This window comes from Branchiostoma belcheri, unplaced genomic scaffold (genome assembly GCF_001625305.1).
Source record: "Branchiostoma belcheri isolate BF01 breed outbred unplaced genomic scaffold, Haploidv18h27 scaffold30, whole genome shotgun sequence".
NCBI classification, from domain to species: domain Eukaryota; kingdom Metazoa; phylum Chordata; class Leptocardii; order Amphioxiformes; family Branchiostomatidae; genus Branchiostoma; species Branchiostoma belcheri.
Window position 1 is genome coordinate 2422686 of NW_017803910.1, and position 22287 is coordinate 2444972.

General features: G+C 42.7%; 2 protein-coding genes across 2 annotated transcripts; both read right to left on the bottom strand.

Moving 5' to 3' along the window:
- Positions 1–1803: 1803 nt before the first annotated feature.
- On the bottom strand, positions 1804–10045 carry LOC109474192 (sorting nexin-10-like). The gene is made up of 5 exons (XM_019774447.1): positions 9863–10045; positions 3964–4145; positions 3500–3610; positions 3011–3172; positions 1804–2179 (listed from the first exon to the last, which is right to left on the bottom strand). Exons 1-5 carry the CDS (start codon positions 9911–9913, stop codon positions 1882–1884), a joined length of 804 nt encoding a protein of 267 aa, XP_019630006.1. The 5' UTR covers positions 9914–10045; the 3' UTR covers positions 1804–1881.
- Positions 10046–11230: 1185 nt separating this feature from the next.
- Positions 11231–18642, bottom strand: LOC109474154. Its single transcript, XM_019774387.1, has 7 exons — positions 17200–18642; positions 15736–16204; positions 14327–14415; positions 14079–14173; positions 13565–13693; positions 13149–13281; positions 11231–12879 (listed from the first exon to the last, which is right to left on the bottom strand). The coding sequence occupies exons 1-7, from the start codon at positions 18640–18642 to the stop codon at positions 11233–11235; spliced, it is 4005 nt and encodes a 1334-aa protein (XP_019629946.1). The 3' UTR covers positions 11231–11232.
- Positions 18643–22287: the final 3645 nt, after the last annotated feature.

The following is a 22287-nucleotide window of genomic DNA, read 5'->3' on the forward strand; positions in this document are numbered from 1 at the left end:
TGTGTACTTGCTGCGCACAGCTTCTACCTTGACGAAAACCTGCCTGGTTGTTTCTCAGAATCGGGTCTACGTGTTCCCTTATCCTTGTCAAAAGGATTTTGTTGTATACTTTAGCCGCTATGGACATTAGGGAGATACCTCTATAGTTGGTCATGAGGCTGAGGTCCCCCTTCTTAGGTAGGGGAACGATGACATTAGTAGTCCATTGCTCTGGAGGAGTAAGTGTTACAAAGACTTCGGAGCAGAAAGCGTGTACAGTTCTTGCCATTGCATCCCCACCCCCTCTTAAGGCTTCTGCAGTGATTGCACAGTCCAAGCCAGGGGCTTTGTTGCTTTTCATAGTTTTGATAGCATTGACTGTTCCTCGAGTGTGGGTGGGTCTACACAGATGGGAAGATCTATGTCGGCAGGTGGAGGGAGGACAGATGTTTGGGTCCGCCATCATTGTTCAGTAGGTGAGAGAAGTACTGACTCCATTCCGTCAGAAGCTCGCTATCGCTAGATGGAGGGGTTCCGTCTCGCTTCTTCACCTTTACGTTGGCTTTCCTGTTTTTGCCTGAGAGTTCATTGATGATCCTCCATGTGGAGATGTGATCACGTCTTTTGTCCGCTTCTTCAAGGGCATCTATTTGTTGTTGTGTAAAGGCAAGTTCATCGTGCCTATAGGACTCGTTTAGGCTCGAGTTGAGTTGCCTCCATATCTCTTTGGTGCGACGGGTCCTTGCAAGCAGATATTTCTTCTTTGCCGAGTCTCTCTGCTCACGTAACTCCAGGGTCTTGTCTGATAACCAGCTGGGCATTCCACAGGATTTGTGTTTTCCCACCACCTTTTCCGCTATCTCTGCTACAGCCTTCTCCCACTGGGCATACCTCTCGGTGATTGGTGTCGTAGCATCATCACACTGAAGGGCCCTGAATCTGTTTGAGAGTTTGGTCTGGAATTCTTCTTGTACTATATTAAAACTTTGTCATTCTTTTCTTTTAGTTCATTTATTTCTGTACAACAAAGTACGACATGTATGTGACAAATAGCAATTATAGCATACATGACATTTGGTAAGAGAAGGTACAGCATGACAGTTCATTGAGTGCCTGATTCAAACTAAACACGGCTCTAATAAAACATCAATTCTGAACAAATTCCAGAGAAGTTCAGCCTAACATAAAACGCAATGTTACATATACAGTAAATTATAAAAGTGAGAAAATGAATAAACGAATTATGTATCTTTGTAATGAATTTCACTTAATCTAAAACTGCATCTGTGTGGGAATTCATTTTCCAATTTACATTTTTTACAATTCAAAACTTACACTATACACTGCTATACAAAAGACACGGCTCTCAACATAATTCAATCAATGTTTTCACAATTCAAAACTTACATTGTATACTGTTATACACAAAATAAAGCTTTAAACAAAACATTTCAAATTTCAACAGACGGCTGAAGTTTTACCCTAAAGTTTTCTCTAGTAAAAGTCTACCATAAAATGTTACATATCATACAGCGGATTATAATGTGGAATAGCAGCATACTTTTTAGAATTACATAGCATACATGACTATGGCCTTATGATGGTTCATATTTTCTAATTAAACAACACTATGACGTAATTTCAACTCTCATAATCCGGCCTTGAACATTAAAAAAAACAGTCATTCTAATGAGAAATCACTGCCTTTTTTATGTGGCTAAAATTATGGTACTGGGCAGAATTATCAAAGATGACATTACATAAATAGATATTAAAACTAAGTACTTTTCGTACACAGTACTTTTTGTACATTTTCCCCTTTCCTGATTCAGAAAGTTCACATCTGGTATTATAAATTGATTCTCTTTGGTAGAAAAATAACTTCACTTCTCAGGCCTACAATCACAAGCTCACAGATGTAACATCAAAAGTCACTCTTTTTCTCTTATCCTTGTGCTTCGAGCCTGATTTCTGTTGTCCACCCTCTTGGGTCAACAAAGTGTGTTTCTTAGACAGCGACTGTCTCCACGGTGATGGGTCTGACGTTCTTCTCAGGAGGGTGAGCGGAGGAATCTGAAAATCTTCCTCGTCGCTGTCTGTAACGTCTTGGATGTTACCGTGAGGATCGATCACGAGGTAACCACTGCTGCAGGAGTCGCTGTCGCTAACCTCCACAAACCCACTGGACGCAGAGGAGTCACTGGGGGAGAGGAGACAAGATATGTTTTTTGTAAATAGACAAGGTAATGTTTACTTTAATTGGGCTTTGATATTCTGTACTTTTGGTTGATTGTAATCTTGACCTTTTCCCTGCCAACTAATGCTAGGCAGCAATACAAGCTACATGTATGTGCACAGTTGAGCGAATACCAGGGAGGCTAACCTCCACAAACCCACTGGACGCAGAGGAGTCACTAGGGGAAGGAGACAATACATGTTTTTTTTGTTGTTGTTTAAGTTGATTGCTGGAGTGCAAACAATGCACATCAAATTTACTTTCAAAGGAGAAAGGATATCCTGGGTTTTAATACTAGTACTCTCCCCCTTCGGTTGACGTTTCCCCTGCAAACTAATACTAGAAAGCATTACAAGCTACTCCTAGTATGTGCACAGTTGACTGAATACCAGGGAGGTCCAGCTGACATATGCATATGCTGTAGTTGCTACTTGTGAGTTTTTCAGAAGATTTATAGTGACTTGAATGGTAAGACAAGGGGACAAGAAATTAAGATCTTACCAACATGTCATCCTGTAGGGAAGCATTTCAGTAAGGACAGTACAAGTGGAGAGATTGAGAGAAAAAATGACTTTAGAACAATGCACTTTGGAACACTTAATAGAACAATAGAACTTCAGAACACTGGTCCCTATTCAGGGCATCTTTTCTCAGTTTGATGCAGTTTATTTTGTAGAAATTCCTTTTTTCAATTTTTGACCAATTCTGTTCAGAGAAGGCAAAGTTGGAGGAGATCACCATCAAATATCCCGAAACACCTCACTAATTCCGTTACACAGAAGTACTGTCCCTTACCTGGATGTGTCTAGTTGGTTCTCCTCGGCTCCTAAGATGGTTTCTACCACAGACTTGCCCGTTTCTCCCTTCTTGACTCGGATGATGTCCTTGGGCGGGAGCTGGGTTTGCAGGAACAGGTGCAGCATCGGATCTGACAGGACCTCAGGCTCTCGCACGATTCTATAGGGGGAAAATATTGATGATAGATTTATATAGACTCTGTATGACTATATGTTAATGGATTTTGAGGACTTAAATCATGTAACCCGTATGTTGTGATATTTTTTGCCTGACCCCAACCTCTTCCTTCATGACAGACCCCACTGACTCTTAAGTTACTTTTCTGCATACTTCTAGACCAGAGGAAACAACAAATTTTATTTTGGCAAGGAGGTTAAAATCTCCTTGGTTTTGGTAATGATTTAAATCATGTTACCGGTTTCCTAGAGGCAGGATGGAAAAAAAAACTACAAAATAGATATGTTAACAGACTGGGTCTCTACTTACTTTTCTGAGAAGTCCTGCAGCAGTTTCTGTCTCTGCCTGATGAACTCCTTGTCAAACTGTCGCCCAAATATCCGCAGGAGACCTCCACTGGGCAAGGGTGGCAGATCAGACCTGGGGTGGGGAGGGGGGCACAGAACACAAGTTGGAACAAGCTTCCATGTTACATGGGGATCAACCCCCAATATCTCAGCTCGTATGTGAGAGAAGACTAGAGTTTGCTGGACATGCCTGGCAGCGCAAGTGGGAGATAACATATGTTATGTTCTATGGGAACTAAAGCATTGCCGTGCAAGAGTAGGAAAACCGTGCTGAACAACTGTGCAAGGATGCATGTTGCACTGCAGATGAAAGAGCTGTGGCGGACAGGGAGGATTGGAGATGGAGTGTCATGCTCATCTGCACAGCCCCAGTGCAATGTGTTACGAGTAAGTACTTGTAATAAGTCAATGGCAATCTTCACTTACAATCCGTGCGTCTCCTGTAGCTGTTCCTTCAGCCACACAAACTCCTCGAACCTCCGTCTTACATGGGAAGACTTCAAGATGAAGGAGATGCTGTTTGTCTCCAGGGCGATCTCGTAAGTTGTGATCCGACCCTTCTCGGCGGTGAACGTCTGTGGATCCTGAATCACCAGATCGATGAAAATCTGTGGGGACGGAAGAAATGGTAACTCACTCACTATCCAGTTTATCGTCTGTTGTTCCCCGTCTTTCGATGGTTTGACATGCTGGCATTACAATACTGAGGCTTGATGGCATCCCGACACATGCCTCTATCCTGTGGGTTGAAGTTATGTAGGTTCAACTAGTGGAAGTCCTCCCTTACATTGTCAAACCATTTCTTGTTTAGTCGACCATGAGGGTTTGGGCCTTCCACATCCGGAATAATTTCATCAGGTTTGTAAGAGACTGTAGAAGGTTCTTTATATGTAACCTGCGTGCCATCCTCCGTAGTTTCTGCCAGCTCCCTATTGTAGCTGGCTACCACGTGACATTAAGGAGCTGGCAGTAACAACAGAGGATGGCACAAGGCTAGGGTCTTTATTCAACAACCGGTGGGTTTTCATATCTGACGTTTTGGTGACCCTCTGTCATCTTCAGTGGTAAACCTCTCGGAATAATTTCATCTGATCACAATTGGCAAGAGACTATAAGAAGGTTCTACATTCAATAACCAGTGGGTTTTCATATCTCACGTTTCGGTGACTGCCTGTCACCTTGGGGCAACAATGGCTGTAGAGCAACAATAACTCTTAGGGCAACAATGACTAACGGTAGTGTTAACGCAACGACTGTTTGGGGACTAGTGTCAGAGCAACAATGTCTGCTTCTGATACTGCACCTACCTGAAAATGTGCAATTGAGATACACATTATGATATGAAAACATTTACAAAACCAAACTGTGATTGGGCAAGGCAAAACAGTACATCCTCTCAGTATCCTAGCCTGACTAAATCGCCCTCCTGACGGCCGCCCGCCCCTAAGGTTGCCGCCCCTTGGGCTGGGTCATTAACTCCAAGCCAGAGAGCTTGTGTGTATACACAGGCTACTCAGTATCCCATCCCTGTCCAAGTGTTTCCCACCTTAGATCAACATGTGTGGGAACCCTGGCCAGTTCATATTTGAGGAAGTTCCTGTGAGTACAGCTGTGGGAGACTCAGATGTCAGGATTAACACGTCCCCTGCACATCTCTCACACACATGCTGATGGAGTCAGGTTTCCACCTTGAACTTACATGTAGGCCACACCACTTTAATTTGTTGGTTCTCAGCATTTTTTTTTTAGAAAAAAATTTCAAGTGACAGGGCAAAAATAAAATAGGCCTGGGCATCCAATGGTAGCACCAAGTGCTACAATAGGAGCCATAAAGTCAACATACCAGGCTGGTTTGTAATTCATAGAGTTCATGGCAATAAGTAATGTCAAGAACATTATGTAATGTCCTTGGCAATCTCAGAGCAGATCCTGGGGTAGACAATTGTAATGTGTATTTGTTGACCAGTCATCTTTTATGACAGTCCAGTACATCAACATTTGACACCATGTGGACACTAGGAGGGAGGGGCACTAATTTCAACAATGGTGTTAAACTCCATTAACAGCATTAAACGTCATTAACAGGAATTAGAGTTTTACATTGCAGTTTTCTACCCAGTGCTTGGAAACAATTAAATATAAGTCATTAAATGTGTCAACTGTAGCAACGTGTTACTACTAAGTCACTAGATCTGGTGGTAAAAACAGAACTTACTAGAAATCTCCTAATCAATTAACTAATTTTTCAGACCCTCTACTGTCATTTTGTTATTCACATGTGTATTCGGTTCATTATGTCAATAACAGGCATGACTTTGGTCAAAACCAAAACAGACCTGGAGACCATCTTGCCTGTCATCACGATAAGACCATCCCCCCTGGGCAGTTACATAATTCTGCATGCCGCCCCCTATTGTCCTTTGTTATTAACATCATCATGTTACTATCATATGGTAAAAACTTAAATAAACTTGCTGCACCCCATGTTGTCTGCAGTGTGATAAGACATCCCCCTGGACAATTACCTACTTCCCCACACCGCCCCCTACTGTTATTCTGATCTCTGTTCACACCTTGGCAGAATTAGTAAATACCTGATGATTTGCTCAAAAGTAAACAATGCACAGAAATTGTACTAATAAAGTGTATTGACATTGTTCAAAGCTACAGAGTGTGTGGTGGTGGCAGTATCCCGAGGGCACACACAGGTTGAATTGGGAATAAAACACACCTGCAAAATCCTTTTCTAAACCGTTTTGTACATGAAATCTTACCCTAATTCTGTAAGCAGCTTAGAGTTTACGGAAAAAGATAATATCAAGTCCTCCATATGGTAATCCTTGGTAATCTCAAAGCAGATTTTGATTTAAAGATCGCGATGTTTCTGACCAGTGGGTTTTTATGACAGTTCAGTACATTAACTGAACAGTGGACACAGGGAGGGACACTTCTATGCTAATTTCAACAATGGCTTCACTTAACTGCAATTTGAAGATAAGGTGCCATTTTGTTGTGTCTTTTTGAAAGCACTTTACACCTATTTCCTCACTTGACACAGGTGAAAATGAGTACCTACTAGTAACTTTGGTTAGGGACGTCCTCTCACGCAGATAGACAGCCATCCCTTGAGCATTTTATAAAATTCCACCACACTTGTCGAAAAAAATGTGAGTGGTTCAAACCTTACAGTCAGGGTTAACATCTTGAAGAGGTGATAGTCTCCTGTTATGCCAATCCTTTTAACAAATGTGTTAATTCTTCATAACTAAATGATAGGATGATAATAATATAAATAAACAAACATTGTACAAGTTTTGGGTACTAGACTATTAGGAAATGTTACAATTTTCTACCCCTACTTGGAGATAAGGAAATATGAATGAAAGCAATGAAATACAGATGTGTGAAACACATCAATTATGTTATCAAGTCACCAGAACTTAACTCTGGTAAAACAAACTTCCTAGACAGTGGACCCCATATTGTATTAGTGTGATAAGAAGACCTCCTGGTCAATTATCCACTTCTTCACACACCCCCTACTGTTATTCTGATCTCAGTTCACACCTTGGCTAAATACCTGATGATTTCTGATGCACCATCAATATTTGTTTAGGCCACACCAACCTAATCTGCTGTTGTTGTTTTTTCTTTAGGAAGGCCGCGGTAGCCAGCAACATTGGGGAGCTGGCAGAAACTATGGAGGATGGCACCCAGGCTAGAAGTCAATATACATACCAGATTTTTTTCAAACTTCTAATGAAATCACTGTATGGATAGATTTAAAAAAAACAGTAAGAAGGAAGACAAAATATGACAATTTGGGAATTGATTGCGAAGCTGATTTTTAAAGCTGGGGCTGGTAAATGTCCACCCAATGTGTGATATACACATTGCAGTTTCCACCACATGTTTTGCAGCATCAAGAAAGACAAAAAACAACTAATTACAAAAAATAACGAGGTACAAAAGCATTAAGGTCTTGATTAAGTAAGATAAAAAACAACAAGTCTTATCAAGAACACTGAACAGACAATTCTAATCTAGTTTCTTTTAGGTTTAACCACTATAACTAAAGTGCTGCTTCCTCTAATGTGTAATACATTATGCTGAAATTTGTAGCGCTCGTAATATTTGATTCCTGACAATTTATTTGTAGCCTGGGTGCCAGATCCTGGCACTTAGAGAAAGAAAATTTACTGATCCTGTCGACCAACCGGCAGTCTCACCCAACACGCCCTCTACTCTCCCAGAGTTTGACACACCCCTCCTCAAATTATCTATCCCTGCACAAGCAATAAATTAGACCCCAGGTGCCAACACTGGGATTGGGGCATGGGGCTTCCCCTGGCCGAAGGGTGCAATGCGTTGCGCGGGGTCTCATGGTGGCATCCAGGCTAGAACTTGGTGGGAGCCTAGTTGAGTTAGGTGGAGTAACTCGTACTACAGGCCTAAAGAGAGCCCACCCAAACCTTTGTATACCGGACACCAGGCTAATTTATTTGTTGTCACCTCTTCTTCAGGCTGTATTTTTAGACAGGCTATTTTCACATCAGGACATGTTCCAAATATAAGGAACAAGGAAGGCAATTAATTATGTGGACATCATTCTTACCGTGGCCTATTTGGTTTAGGGGTAACAGGTCTGAAACCTATAAGTCACTGGTATAACGGACATGTAGTTGTAGTTCCCTCGATTATAAATTACATACTATGTACCATCCTCCTAGTATTGCTATAATCCCATACCTGTTAGAACTCCTCTAAACTATAGTTCAGTTTGTCCTACAATGGAGCTATAATGTGTATTATAATAGCTCCATAGTCCTACCGTACACATATAGATCATGATAACAATAGCTTCACAGGAGAACAATCCAATCAGCTTGGTTTCGTGTTTGTATAATGAAACCCCTAAAATTTACATTGGTTCCAAACCCTGACAATAGCAAGAAAAGACTGCAGTTCAGTATTTGGATCCTCCTTTTGAGGAGAGGTCCTACTCTCCAAGCAGAGGATGGTGAGGAAGATTGTTCCGTCTCTATATGTACACCATTTTCTTGGTGGGGGTAGAGACCAAAAAACGGGGCATATAGAGAAGCGTAACGATCTTCCCCACCAACCTCTGCTTGAAGAGGGGAGTGGTCTCACTCACAGCCTGTAAAGTGTTCGGTCTATCAGTTTTGCGACCCATACTTATGTAGAGATTATCTAGAGGTCACTCTTTTGTACATAAATTAAACCAGTGTCAGGGATGGATTTTATGCATGTGATCAGCCAACCAGTAACGCATGGAGTTTGGTTTTTAACCTCCTTAGTTCAAGCAAGGACATTGTGTATAATGTCCTTGGTTCAAGCATAGAAAGGCAAAGATACACCCAATGAAATTTTTAACCTCCTTTGATGCACCGAAGAACTGTCAATATTTGTAAACATTGTAAACATTTGCAACCATCTGTTAGGTTTTCAGCTTAGTTTCATTTAGAAAATTCTAGGAGCAGGAGGCCTTCTAAAAGTAACGTTATTTGAATCAGTCTATTCTATTTCATTGTTGAAAAGTAAATGGTGATTTTCAAGGCTTCCATGGCTTCAGCTGCCCATATGTCTGTACGTGTGAGGCCACCCCTTTTGGCACCCCATATATTATGTACATGTAAAGTAAACATCCAAATGCCTGAATTTAGGTCACATCTACATACCGTGTGACTGACTGCTGTAGGGCTTGTCCTTGCTTAAGTATTATAAAAAGATTGTAGTGAAGTGTGAAGCTCTCACTGGCACCCATAACATAGCACAAGCTGCATACATACAGATACAGACTTTACATCTAGTGAAATTTAACGTTATACTCAGTAACGTTATCTGTGGTAGATACAGTCGACATTTGACATAACACAGTAACGTTACAGTAGCCTCGCACACACGTAGCCATGTGACGGTTGTAGCACTTGCTGCCTTGTCGTCTGGATGACTCCAATATACGTTTGTGGTGTAAAATATAGTTTATAAAGAGACGCCATCAATAAATATTGGAACGTAAACACGAAGCAAAATTTGCATGTCACGTTTTTATAACGATTTTGGCGGGCAAGACAACTCCGACACCAAAACAGTTACTAGGTACAGAACGAATAGCCATGTTTCTTTGGAAACTGTAAATCTGTACACAATACACAGTTAATGAGATGGAAAATATGAAAATAGAGAACTGAAACACATGACGTATAACTTCCTTCTCAAAATACGCCTAGGGCAACAGACATGTAGGGCAAGGAGGTTAGAAGGTAACATGCGATTCGTCACCAAAACAGAACTACGAACTCACCATATCCGAGGGAATACCGATTCCCCCGTCCATCGTGACACTGAACACCATATCAGAGATGACGCCAGGGTAGAAACACAGTTTTCCGGCTGATCTAGAGGGTAAAAAGGACGGTTTTTCACGAGAGAACGTACAGACTGACCCCGGCGCCTGTGTTTCTGTTTAGGAAATGGGTCACCTATGCAAATCGAATCACCTGATAATCATGTGATGGACTCAACCATTGGAGCTTCCTCATGGGGAGGAATAGTTTTCACACACTTTTCTTTTTAATCTACCTTGAAATGGGTTGGAATTGGAAAGAAATTAACCTCCATGGATTGCCAGAATATTAAGTAACAATTTTTAATGGTGTTTGTCTTCGTTGAAACGATGGACCAGCGATAGGCTGTAATAAAACAGTCCACTACTGTAGTGGACAGCCACCTTGCGACAGATATATGAAGTGCAGTAAGACATATGCTTCTATATAGATCCGAGCAGAACTTTTATTCAACCTAAAACTAAAAGTTTGTAGATACTGCAACTGACCTCTCACAGTAGATAGTACACAGCAAATAATTTGCAAATTAATTCATATACACGATTTAAAAAGCACCATTAAAATACAAGGCTCTAACACGATCGATGTATTGGCTCTAAGATAGTAAGAATGCTGATTGAATAGATAGAAGTAACGTTAGGTCAGATTACAAGTACATGTGTATATATGGTATACAGTATACATGTAGTAGCAGTAGTAGTAGAAATAGGAGTAGACTGTTTTATTTCTGTCAACAACAACGGAGGCTGAATTGCGAGGCTTTAGGCCTTTTGCATTGCTGCACATAACACGCATCTAGTATACAATGTCTTTATCACAACCAAACGTAGTAAGACGACAGCTCCTTTCGTATTGTTTGTGAATGTAAATTAATATCACGACACGTTCCTATGGACCGATATAACGCTTAGAGAACTAGAAAGGTAATATTTGCAAGGCAAATGCAAAATGTTTACCTTCGCATATGGCCTGCTCTGTTAATTCTTACTCAAACACATTCATATATATGGTGACAGGAGTCTAAATCCCTCCTGCCATAAAATTGTAACATGATGAATGCAACATGATATTACTAACCCAACACTGGTTACCATGGTAACAGACACAACATTGGTTTAGGTCATTGAGGTCACTGTTTGGGGAAAAAGAAGAAGAAGAAGAGGAAGAAGAAACTGAGCAAAAACAATATGTTTTCCTTCGGTAAACATAAATAGATGACAGTTCAAAATCATTAGTTGCACTTTGAAAAATGTATAGATGTGTCGGGATTAATCTTGAATGTATGTTACCAAAATGACTTCTGTAGTTTGAAGAATTTGGCGCCATTTTATAGAGCAGACTGGCTACTCAGGGATTCGAGTGGTTTTGGCAAAGGAGGGTTAACAACGTTAGCACTTCCTCTCTGATCTTCAACAATCGAAAACACCAAGAAAAGGAACCCCTCCACCCCACCCAATGTGATCAACATGTATAGAAAAGCCGTGCGCAGTGGTTCTGAATCGTTGTAGGCTGTGAGAACGCCTGTCGTCATTGCAGCCGTGAATGGGAGAAACAGTAGCGCCCCCTGCGCCAGAAAGCGGTACTGCACGATATCGGCAGTAACGCACCTCATAGCAATGCGCAATAGGAAGTAGAGGTCGACTAATGTACAGATCAGTAAAGGCACTACCACGGCGACTGCCATTTTTACAGGGTCGTCGATCCAACAGATTGGGAGACTATACAAAGGCTGGGATGCCCCCATGCGGATTGAGTCATCCAGTGCAACGTAACCTCCCGACATTGCCATCGGAATGAGCACAATCACTAAGAGATGGCCAGCTGCTTTACAGGTACCGCCTCGCTGTAGGATAGACAGGTGGTGGATTGTGGCAGTGAGAGACAGGCCAGCGGCGAGGCAGAAACAGAGCGTGCACACCAACATGGCTGTACAACAGGCTGCTGACGGAACGACCTGGCCCACGACCTGACTGATATGAGCCAGAAGAAGGCATGCCAAGAGCCAGATTTTCACCGCGGATTCGGCGCGTGCATAGTGGCGAAGGCCGGATATGAGATATAGGATAGAAACTAGTGCAGAAGCACCAGAAACAGTGTTGATTACAAGAAATGTAGCACTTTGCTGCGGGAAATTTAAGCTTTGAGTTGCCAGATTATCAGTGGGACCAAGAAACTCATAGGGAGACTTGGTGGGACTTGGAGTTAGTTCTGGGAGGTCGTCGGGATCGTTCTCGAAAGAAGCTTCTGCCACTTTTACACCTGTATCTTTGCGAACTTGTTTCGGAGGCACGAAAGAAATCTTGCGACAGTTGTCGCGAAATGGGTCGTATATGAACCCTACAGAACAAGACTCCGTATGGTCGAATACTTCGAGCTCAGTGGACGACATCTTGCTTTGCAAAATGTTTGAGTAGTCGAAGAGGACCGTGATTGTACCGAGAAAACCTACAAATATAGATTCATCCGCTTTACAAGAAGTATCGAAAAGGTCGTCCTCGTCAGCGTAACACTCCGCACAAGCAGAGTTTCTAAATGGTTCAGCCTTTACGTAGAAAACAGCCGTTGTGTTGCGGCACTTTTCAGGATCACAGCGCAGGCTTGGACGAGGCGACGTGGTGTGGGGAGGGAAACAAAGTCGCGCAGGGGCAACGCTAGGTCGGAAGTAGTGCTCACAAATGTCGTCTTTATCTTGCAGTATGGTTTTTAGTGGGTCGGCAGGTTTGTAGCCACATTTGGCAACCATTTTCCAGCCTATCATGAACCTAGCGTTGTTACACAGGGCACAGAAGACGTTTCTGTAGTTGGTGTCGGTGGAGTTGTCGGTGACTGGAGCGTGGAGAAACATGTCGACGTCGCCGTTTCCGTACGACGTCTCGCACATCCCCCTGACGACGTCGTCTTCATAGCCGGGCGGGCAACTCGCGACCAGCCAGAAGTGAGAACGGAAGTTCCAGGGGGCAACGCACTGCAGCGGCTGGCAAAGGAGGGAGATACATTAGACTAGTATTAACAGTAGATGATAAATGTTATATTGTTGCAATACGTAGATATTTAGTACTTAGTGCTAGAATGAAGTGTTTCAGCTTTGTATGTTCATATCCTCTAGACCACATATGGTCACATGTGCATTTTATAGCCCAGCTGGGCAAGAATATGCAAAGATTATTCAATTCTTTCCTTTCGTTTGTTCATTAAAGGAACATTACAATGCAGCCGCCATACTCGAAGACAAAATTACCCTACCTGGATGACTTCTGTTGGAGTGATGTTGACGTCACCTGTCCCATCGTCCTTTGCACCCCGACAGACGTCTTCAAAATCGTCACAGCAAGTCTCCGTCATGTTGCAGGAACTTGTGCAGTTGCACGTCACTTTGCTGGATAGTGAAACCGAAAAGAAACGGTGAGCTACAGCTGCGAACACACAAACATGACCGAAAACAGTACCCTTCTGTGAAAGGATATCTCCTAAACAGATAACAGGGTAACAGAGGTAACGTTAACAGAAACCAGGAAAATGGTGGGATGTGTAGATCCGCCTTCCAAGGCCTTGTTCTAGGCACTGCCCTGCTTTAGGCACAGTCAGTATTCCTCTATGGGACCTTTACTTAGGAAGGGACATGGCTTGTAACCTAAAGGCCTTGTAACTGATTATTGTACCTGACGACGTTCTCCTTGTTACATCGTCCCTTGCAGGAGTCTGGCTGTATCACATCCGGGACATCTTCGTTCTCTGTTACGTCATCACCACAGGCGGCCTCGTAGTTATGGCAACAGTCTCCAAATGTCCTTGAAAAAGAACGATTTGGGATATATGAAATGCTCTACTCGGTATACATGTCTGATTGCACTGATTGGGCCGTCCTTTAGCCTGCCTTAAAATAAGTATAAACTGTCAATAGATAAAGTTGACCATTCTAGGCAAAGATGATAGAAATGGCCAGCAAGACCAGTCTTTAGAATGACAACTGAGAAAGATGCAAACTGAAATCTGAAATTCGCTCAAAGCATTGCATACAATGTTGTATGGGCGTTACATGGAGTGAAACCCAATTAAAGCAATTGGTCTGATGTGTCTCTCTTTGTTCATCTATTTGTTTGTTACCTGCAGTGTATACTCGTACCAAGTGCATCAAAGATGCCAGGTCATATAGGAGTAGAGTAGACAGCATACCTGCATGCCTTGTCACAGCCACAAGAATTTCCCGTCATGCCTCCGCACACCCTGCAGCTGGCAGTGGTGGAACACTGCAGTCCTCTCAGCTCAGGCTGGGAATGAGATCAACACAATCACTTACGTGGGTACACGTATCGAGCGCCATATTGGATGGTTAAAACTGGCAGCTACCAGATGGGTTATCAAAGGATCAGACAAAATATCAACGTTAACAGACGGATTAATTAGAGAAACAAGACACTCACCTCTGGATTCCAGTTTAGGTGACCTGGAACACAACAGATTTCCGCTTTTAGAGGTAACATGATGTCAGGCACGACATCTCTCCGACAATCTGGGGAGAAAAGATAGGAGTCATCAGGATCCATGAAAAAAAATCACATACAGTTCTTTCATGGTGTTATTCTGAGCTTTTCATAATGACGGGAACGGAAAGTTCTTCGTATCCATTGTTTTGTTCGTGTCACGTTTCATTCATTTCCTACTAGCTTCATCTCATCTAATCTCATATATCCATTAGTCTAATTACTCAAACGTTGGGGTGCCAACTCACCCAAGCCAGCGGGAAAAATATCCAACCGCCGCGTAGTTCCGACGTCCCCGATGACGTATTGGCCCCTGTGTCCGTTGTTCCACATGACGTCATATTCGAATGTATCACCTAGCAACATCCGTGTGGTAACCGTCCCAAACGCCATTCCACCGTCATCCTTACAAGGAACACAGAATTATGGCATGAAGTTTAAAATATATCTACGAACGACTTTCTGGTTGTTTAAATTCGGCGAACCTTCTATCGGGCGATCAGCAAATTCAATCGACGGTCGTTTGAAGCAAAGTCATTAAATACTACAGTGAAAAGGATGTCAAGACGCTAGAAATTCAGCCAATAATTGTAAAAGCACACTTTGATCCTACACTGTATAGACTCTCTTGTAAGGTATTATCAAATTAGTATGATGAAAGTTAATATCTTATGTTTGTTAACGTTATATAGCAGTAAATGCCATGCGTCCATATGTCTTACCTCGTACAACTGTTGTGTAATAAAGGTAATTGTTATTAACATTGTGACAGTAGATTTATCTTAGCTGACAAGTTACAACTAACAAAATAAAACATGTTCCCTACCACGCTGTTTGTCTGGTTCCAGGTAGGCCCAGGTACGACACCAGTGTCCACCGGAAGCTGAAAATTGCAGAGATACGGCGAGTCTGGAATAAATAAAAGGGGCAAGGTGATGATATGACTGTAAAACATATAAGACCCCAGAATCTACTGAACTGACCAAAATATATGATCAACTTGGAACCTTTAAATCATAAACCTAAAAAACGGCCAAGGTACTAGAAGCCTTTTGCTGAGCGAGCAAGTAAGTGAGTGAGTGATCTGAGTGAGTGAGTGAGTGAGTGAGTGAGTGAGTGAGTGAGTGAGTGAGTGAGTGGAGTGAGTGAGTGAGTGAGTGAGTGAGTGAGTGAGTGAGTGAGTGAGTGAGTGAGTGAGTGAGTGAGTGAGTGAGTGAGTGAGTGAGTGAGTGAGCGAGTGAGTGAGTGAGTGAGCGAAAGCTTTCTTTTGTATTGACGTCTCCGGCCATAACCACACGACAGCTTCACGTACAGGCACGACAAGAACTAGTACAACTTCTCTGACATACCTTTGATGCCAAACAACTGAAATGTCCTAATCCACGGCTCCCAGCCCGAGTAGGTGGCGGTTACGGTGACCCTCCAGTAGCGACCTGACGCGGAGAAACCTCCGTAGTACTGCGGGAGTGATGAGTTCGTCGCCACGTCGGTGACCGTCAACACGTGAGTCCACCGGTAAGGGCTACCCGTGGCGGAGACTTGCAGGGTGAACGCCTTGACGTCGTGGTTCCAGTCACAACCATAGTTCACAATCCGCAGCTTCTTCATAGTGTAACTGACATGATAGTCCAGAACGACAAACCAGTCATTGTGGTTCCGAGGTGTTCCCAATGGTTTCCACTGTTTTGATAAAGATACGAGTATCCGTTTAACTCCATTCCACATCCCTGTCTTATAATGCGCAGAGCCGGTGTACTCTCGAACTTCTGGCATGAGCTCGGAGTGTATTATCCAGTGGCCGGGAGTTGCAACTGTTTCCTCGCCCACAACTTCCCACGATGGTGGAAGGAAAAAGGTGTTAACATCAAAAGACAATGATGGCATCTTGTTTGGGTCTCAAATTTATGGCAGCAATTATCAAATGCAATCAAATTTTGGTGTAACAGTAATTGAGTTGCATCATACTCGTTATTGCCGCAATATCAACTCAAACGGATTATATACACATCATATATATATAGCTCTGTATATCATTGAATGAATAAAAAAATAACAGATTATATGGATATGGACTGAAAGACCTCACATAGAATCGCCTGAAGTATCATCATTCAGTTAGAAGATAAACTCACCTTTTGAGCCGAAAAATTCCAGCTTTTTCACATCAACTTCATCGTTCTGTCTCTGTCTCATGGTGCGGTACATATATGTACTGTTACACCACAACTCTCGTTCATTGAGAACATGTACAAACTCCAGCTTCCAAGAGCGGCCAGCGCCCGAAAATCCAGCGATGGTTTCTACCCCGTCTGCGCTGACGTTTTGCCGCTGGATGGTCAGAACGTGTGTCCACTGCACTTGTTGTCTTTGCGCATGTGGTCCGTTTGACGCGTAAAGTCTGTACGCTGTGATCGCATGCTGGTTTTGCTTGTACGTTACACGGATCTGACTCAGTTCGTGTGAGGCTCCGAAGTCTATGATGAAAGGTAAGGTCCGTTCTAGGCGCCATGCGGTAGACGGGTTCAGGCCCAGAGCATCCCGGGCGGTACGCCGTGACCCTTGCAGGTTGTTTTGAACAGTCCAGTACTGAGAAACTCGCAGCCACCGGTGTCTGCTACCTTCTAGGGAAAGATTAGATACAGCACTGGTAGGTTAACAAATGTCTTGTATTGACTCAATGAATATCTTTCTTTCTATTAATACATAATATGATGCATTTGTACTTATCTGTACATACCTGATTCAGATGTGTTCTCCGTTGTGTTTAACCTTGTGTTGTGTAGGTTGACGATTGTAGCAGTGGTTGGACTCGCTGTAACACCGTCAGCTGCTTCTCTGCCGCTGGCTGTTGCCGTACTTGCACTACTTTGTCTTGTGATACGTGCTGTAGGAACTACGTCGTTTTCAACAGTACTTGTACGGTCGGACACGTTGGTTCTAGTTGAATGCTGCACCGGTACTTGGGTAGTTGCAATTCTGTCGCCTGAACCTTCTTCATAGATTATGTCGCTAATTTCTCGCGTTTTTCGAGGCTTGAACCGGGAACTTGAAGCGAGACTGTGGCTGGAGGTTTTTCTTTCTTTTTCAGGGAGATGTTTTTGTTGAGTACCAACTCTTTCCGTGAAGTATAGCTCTTCATCGTTGCCTTCTTGATCTGTTGATGGGATTTTGCCTTCATTAGCGATGGGAATTACCTTCTGTCGAATCATCAAATCCTGCTCGAGGTGATCATGCTGATTGAACATGTCTGAAGGAGACTTCGTATGTGAGCTCTGCGGATCACTCTGCTTGTCTACGGTATCAAAGGTGCCGGGTCCGGTGAAGACAACGTGTGACTTGACGTCTTCTTCAGTCGACTGTTTTTTGCTTCTCAAGACATCGTCTTCTTCGATTACGAAGATGATTTCTTCGTCTACCGCACGGATTCCCTTCTCCAGGGACGTGGGGTGGGTATTCTCTGGGCTTATGTCGAAGAACTCTGCTTTGTTGTTGCCAGGTTTTCTCTTGACGACGAAATAAGCTTCGTCATCGATGAAAGAAGAGGCCTCTTCTCCAGCTCGTAGTGATGATTCTTCGCTTGCTGGTGGGAGGTTAGAGTCCACCGGCTTGTGATTGGAATCAGAAATCTTCTCTCCATGTTTCTGCAGTATATCATGGGATCCTTTGTCCAGAGATGAAAGCTTCCCCTTCTCGTAATCGTTTGTAGAAATTTTGTCCGGTTTATTTGCATCAGGTGGTTTACTTATTTTGGCTTCAGCATCGGAACTAGGAATGTTAACACGATGTGAAAGAAGGACATCAACGCTCCTGTTGTGTAGCGACCCTTTCACGTCAAGCTGAATCATGTCGAAATTATCTTCCCCCCTTTTCCACGAAACGTCTGATGAGCCAGCCTTGTTGAACTTGACTTTGTGAGTTGAAACGCCGCGCTTGTTGGTAGCAGGAGGGACCAGTTGCCATGTCACAGGGTAGTTGTTGTTGCTCTTCTGATCATTGGGACGATCCCGCCGCTTGCGGAGCAAAACCTTCTCATAATCGCGGAGAAGTGGCGAGACTGGGGTGCTCTCTGATGTAGCGAGCTGTGTTTCCTCTGTAACTGGATGGGTAGCAGAGAAATCTTCTGCAAAGTACTTTGAGATCAAGTACAAGGTTGTGGAGGTCAGAAAGAGGAGGAGAATCGGGGCCAGTGTGCGATCTTGTCGACCTCTTGTCCTCTGCTGTCGACCTTCAAAGACAAAGGAAAAGATCGCAAGCATTCTTTGATAGAATATATCATTACACTAGAAGCAAACACGAAGAATGTTATTTAGTTGCCATAGTTTTACCCATTAATCGTTTGTAGTACTATTTAGATACACAGGAACAATCACGACTGATGGTAGCCCCCCCCCCCAAAAAAAACATAGGTCTCTCAAAGACAAATGTAGCATAAAAATGTTCTGTCACTACCTCTTCGTCCCATTGTCAGATCCTACGTCTTCGTCACTGAAGAATTCTGCTGGGATTCTGTTTAGTTGACAACCGTAAGGAAATATATAACTCTAGCTCATGACTATAGTCACGCATGCAATATCGCGTATCAGGTCCTGTCCAAAGTTCTATTCTCCTTTCCATTAAGATAATTGTGTGCAGTGATAACAGATCCTTGTTAAGTCGTGATTTCCCTAACGAATCTCGTGTAATAAATCTGGAGAGATTAAGTTATTTCTATTAGCAGAATTGGTGACATAGAATCTGACGGTTCTGGGTTTGAATTCCTGTCAGGCTCTACTGTGATGTCCTTGGGAAAGCCACTTACACCTATTTCGTCACTCCACTTTAATGAAAATGATTACCTAGCTTTGGATAGGACATAAAGCCATAGGAGAGTCACGTTAAAGAGCCCATTATCACTCGAGAGCTCATCGAGTCGAACAGAGGTCCTTCCCGGTGTGAATGGATCAGCCAGTTGTTTTCCTAACAAACGTCTAGAAAGAAAATGTGAAAATCCGAGCTGGTGAGAAAAGCCGATATGCGGTCGTATCGATGGCCTCTGATAATTTCAATTTGACCCGCAGACATTTCATATCTTCCTTCTGCAAGTATTGCATATTATCAACTGTCTCGGTGTCCATTAGCCTCTACCAGTCCCCAGATACGGCTGGAAAATAGAGAACATGTCAGGGGATTTGGTCCGCTAAAGAGTACAATTTGTCGCAGTCGGGTACTTCTGATGTAAGGTAGAGGTTTGGATTCAGTTGTGTACACTCTGCACCGTGAGACAAGCACGAAAACAAACAAACAAACAAACAAACAAACAAACAAACAAACACACATACTTTTTCACTGAGGTAATTATTGACTTCATGTACAGGCCACATCGTAATTCCGCTCCGTTTAATGTATAATGCTACCACTGTCAACGCCTCCGAGTGTAAAAACTGACCTTTGACACCCGTTGTTCAAGTTCGGAAAGGCATTTCCCCCAGGGGAATTCCAAACAGTGGACGTGGAGGTGGCAGACGTATACTCCACAGCTTACAGTAGGTGGCACGTAAGTGAGGGAAATGGCCGGAGCAATAAGTCTTCTCCGTGTTGGCCTTGGTTTTCTGTGCATCTTAGAGAGTCATGGACAGATGATAGGTAAGATGTTGATGTCGTCTGGTGGTGGAATTAGATGTAGTTCAACAGTTAAAAAGCTAGGCCATACGAATCATACTGCCAAGAGAGAAGTGCCATCGAGAGTGAAACAATTGTCTCGAAAAACCATGTCTGTTTTGAACAACACATTATCCTTTGAAAATTTGAGCACCTTCACCAAGAAGGATAATATTGTCTCCAAAGTTACCGAAATTTTCGGGTCCATTTCAACGTGTTTGTGTGTTTAAGCAACTGTACGACGCCATGATACATGCAGTTGGTATGTGCGTGGGTGTTGTTCTCTAGCAAGGGCCAATTGAGTTGTAAGCATTAGGGAATAGTCTGTATAACTTGGCTGGGCTGGGTTTGCCTTGGAGAACAAATGCATCGACTCTTGTCTGATATTACAACATGTAATTTATAGTCTCCAACGGACTACAGCAATGTAAATTGGAAAATTTAGTCAATTGAGTAGTGTGATTTGCCATGGGAGTTTGGCTACCCAAATGGCTTTCTTTTGTCTTCACTGTTGGGTGTTGCCCTTAACCCCAGGGTCGCTCCTACACCTTCACTCCCACACCTTCGCCGAGGGGGTCAACATGTTAAGTGGCTTTGTGTGTGTTTGTATACACATTCTACTACACGATGTGAAAGTTTTGAACTAAATATCTTGATAGCGACGTCGTATGTACAATCATTTACAATGAACTATGTACTATGTACAACAAGAAGATATCTTGATACAATACAATACAAAGTCAATACAATACAATACAGTATACAATGTTGTGGATCCAAACTCTTAAATGTGATATGTAGTCTACATGTGTTTTCCCACAGAAAGCTCAGTCCAGAACAAGACCGTTTATGTGAATGAAAACGTGGAATTGATCTGGACCTACCAACTCGGAGCTGGTATCACACCGCTGTTTGAGAGTTGGAAGAAGCTACCTGACACAGTAATAGCAAGCAGAACTGCTGTGGATGTCTACATATCATGGCGTTATAGGGTCAGAATCATCTTGCCAGAATATTCTATTAGTTTTAGAAAATAACAAGCATTGTGAACATAAGCTACTAATTGGTAGCTCATGTCCACAATACTTGTTATAATTTGTTAACAATTAACGTTTACTTAATTGTTGTAGATTCCAAAAGCAGAGATTCGGAGAACTAAGATGTAATAAGTACTAAGTGAATTGTACAAAATTTTCTGCCATGTGGCCTGATCTTTGTGATGTTGTACTTTGTGCGCACACCATACTTACAAACCCATCATGAATTAGTGCCACCCAAAACAATACATCCATCCCGGAAATAACAAGTCACTCATGAATTCTCTTGTAGTACCGGACAGAGTTGTTTGGACAAGCAGGACTTCGACTGGAATTTGTGGAGCCTTCTGACGGAGGGGTCTATGAACTGTTTACCGTGTTTTCCGACGGAACGTCACAAACAAACAATATATCTGTCCAGGGTAAGCTAGTGTCTACACTGACACATTTATGCCGTTTATAATATTCCCGACATCGTATGTGCAGTTGTGTGTACACATGCGTGCATGTTTATGCACGTCCATGTGTACAGTATGTACAGGAGGAATAATGTATAATTCGTCAGCAATAAAGGTTAATGTCATTTTGCGAAGGTGTGTACTATGTATAATGAAATATTGCTTGGCGTTTGTTAAGATACGATTGTCATTGGATGGGGGATATGACAAGCTAGTTTGATTTTTGGCGACGCCTCAGGGGGGAGCCTAATGGCACAGTATTGTGTGTAGTTTGCAAGAATTCTAGGAATTGCACAGGCATTTTTTTCCACAGGCATGGCATGTCTACAGGCATGTTGATGGCACACTTGTATGGACACATTCCTACGTAGTCCTAAATTCTTGCCCACATACCCACATGCCTTTCAAGTGGAAGTTTTACATTCTTCCCACATTTCTTCCCACATGCCTTCCAAGTGGATGTCTTAGCATTCCAAGTGGAAGTCCTACATTCTTGCTCACATTCCTGTCCCACATGCCTGCCAAGTGAATGAACTACAAACTCCTAAGACATTTTAGAATTACTTCTGTGAGTACAGTCGATAGTGATCAGATGTGCTGTTGTAGTACTGGGTAGCCGCTTGTGTTGAGTGTCCGTTGGATAGGTAAGTTTGCCATATACATTATCTATGTCTAGTTGTCGAGGTCGTGATTTGGAGTTAGTTTTTTTTTTTAAGTTGCCAACACTAGTCAAAGAAGTTGCCAACACTAGTCAAAGTGTGTGTTGTTT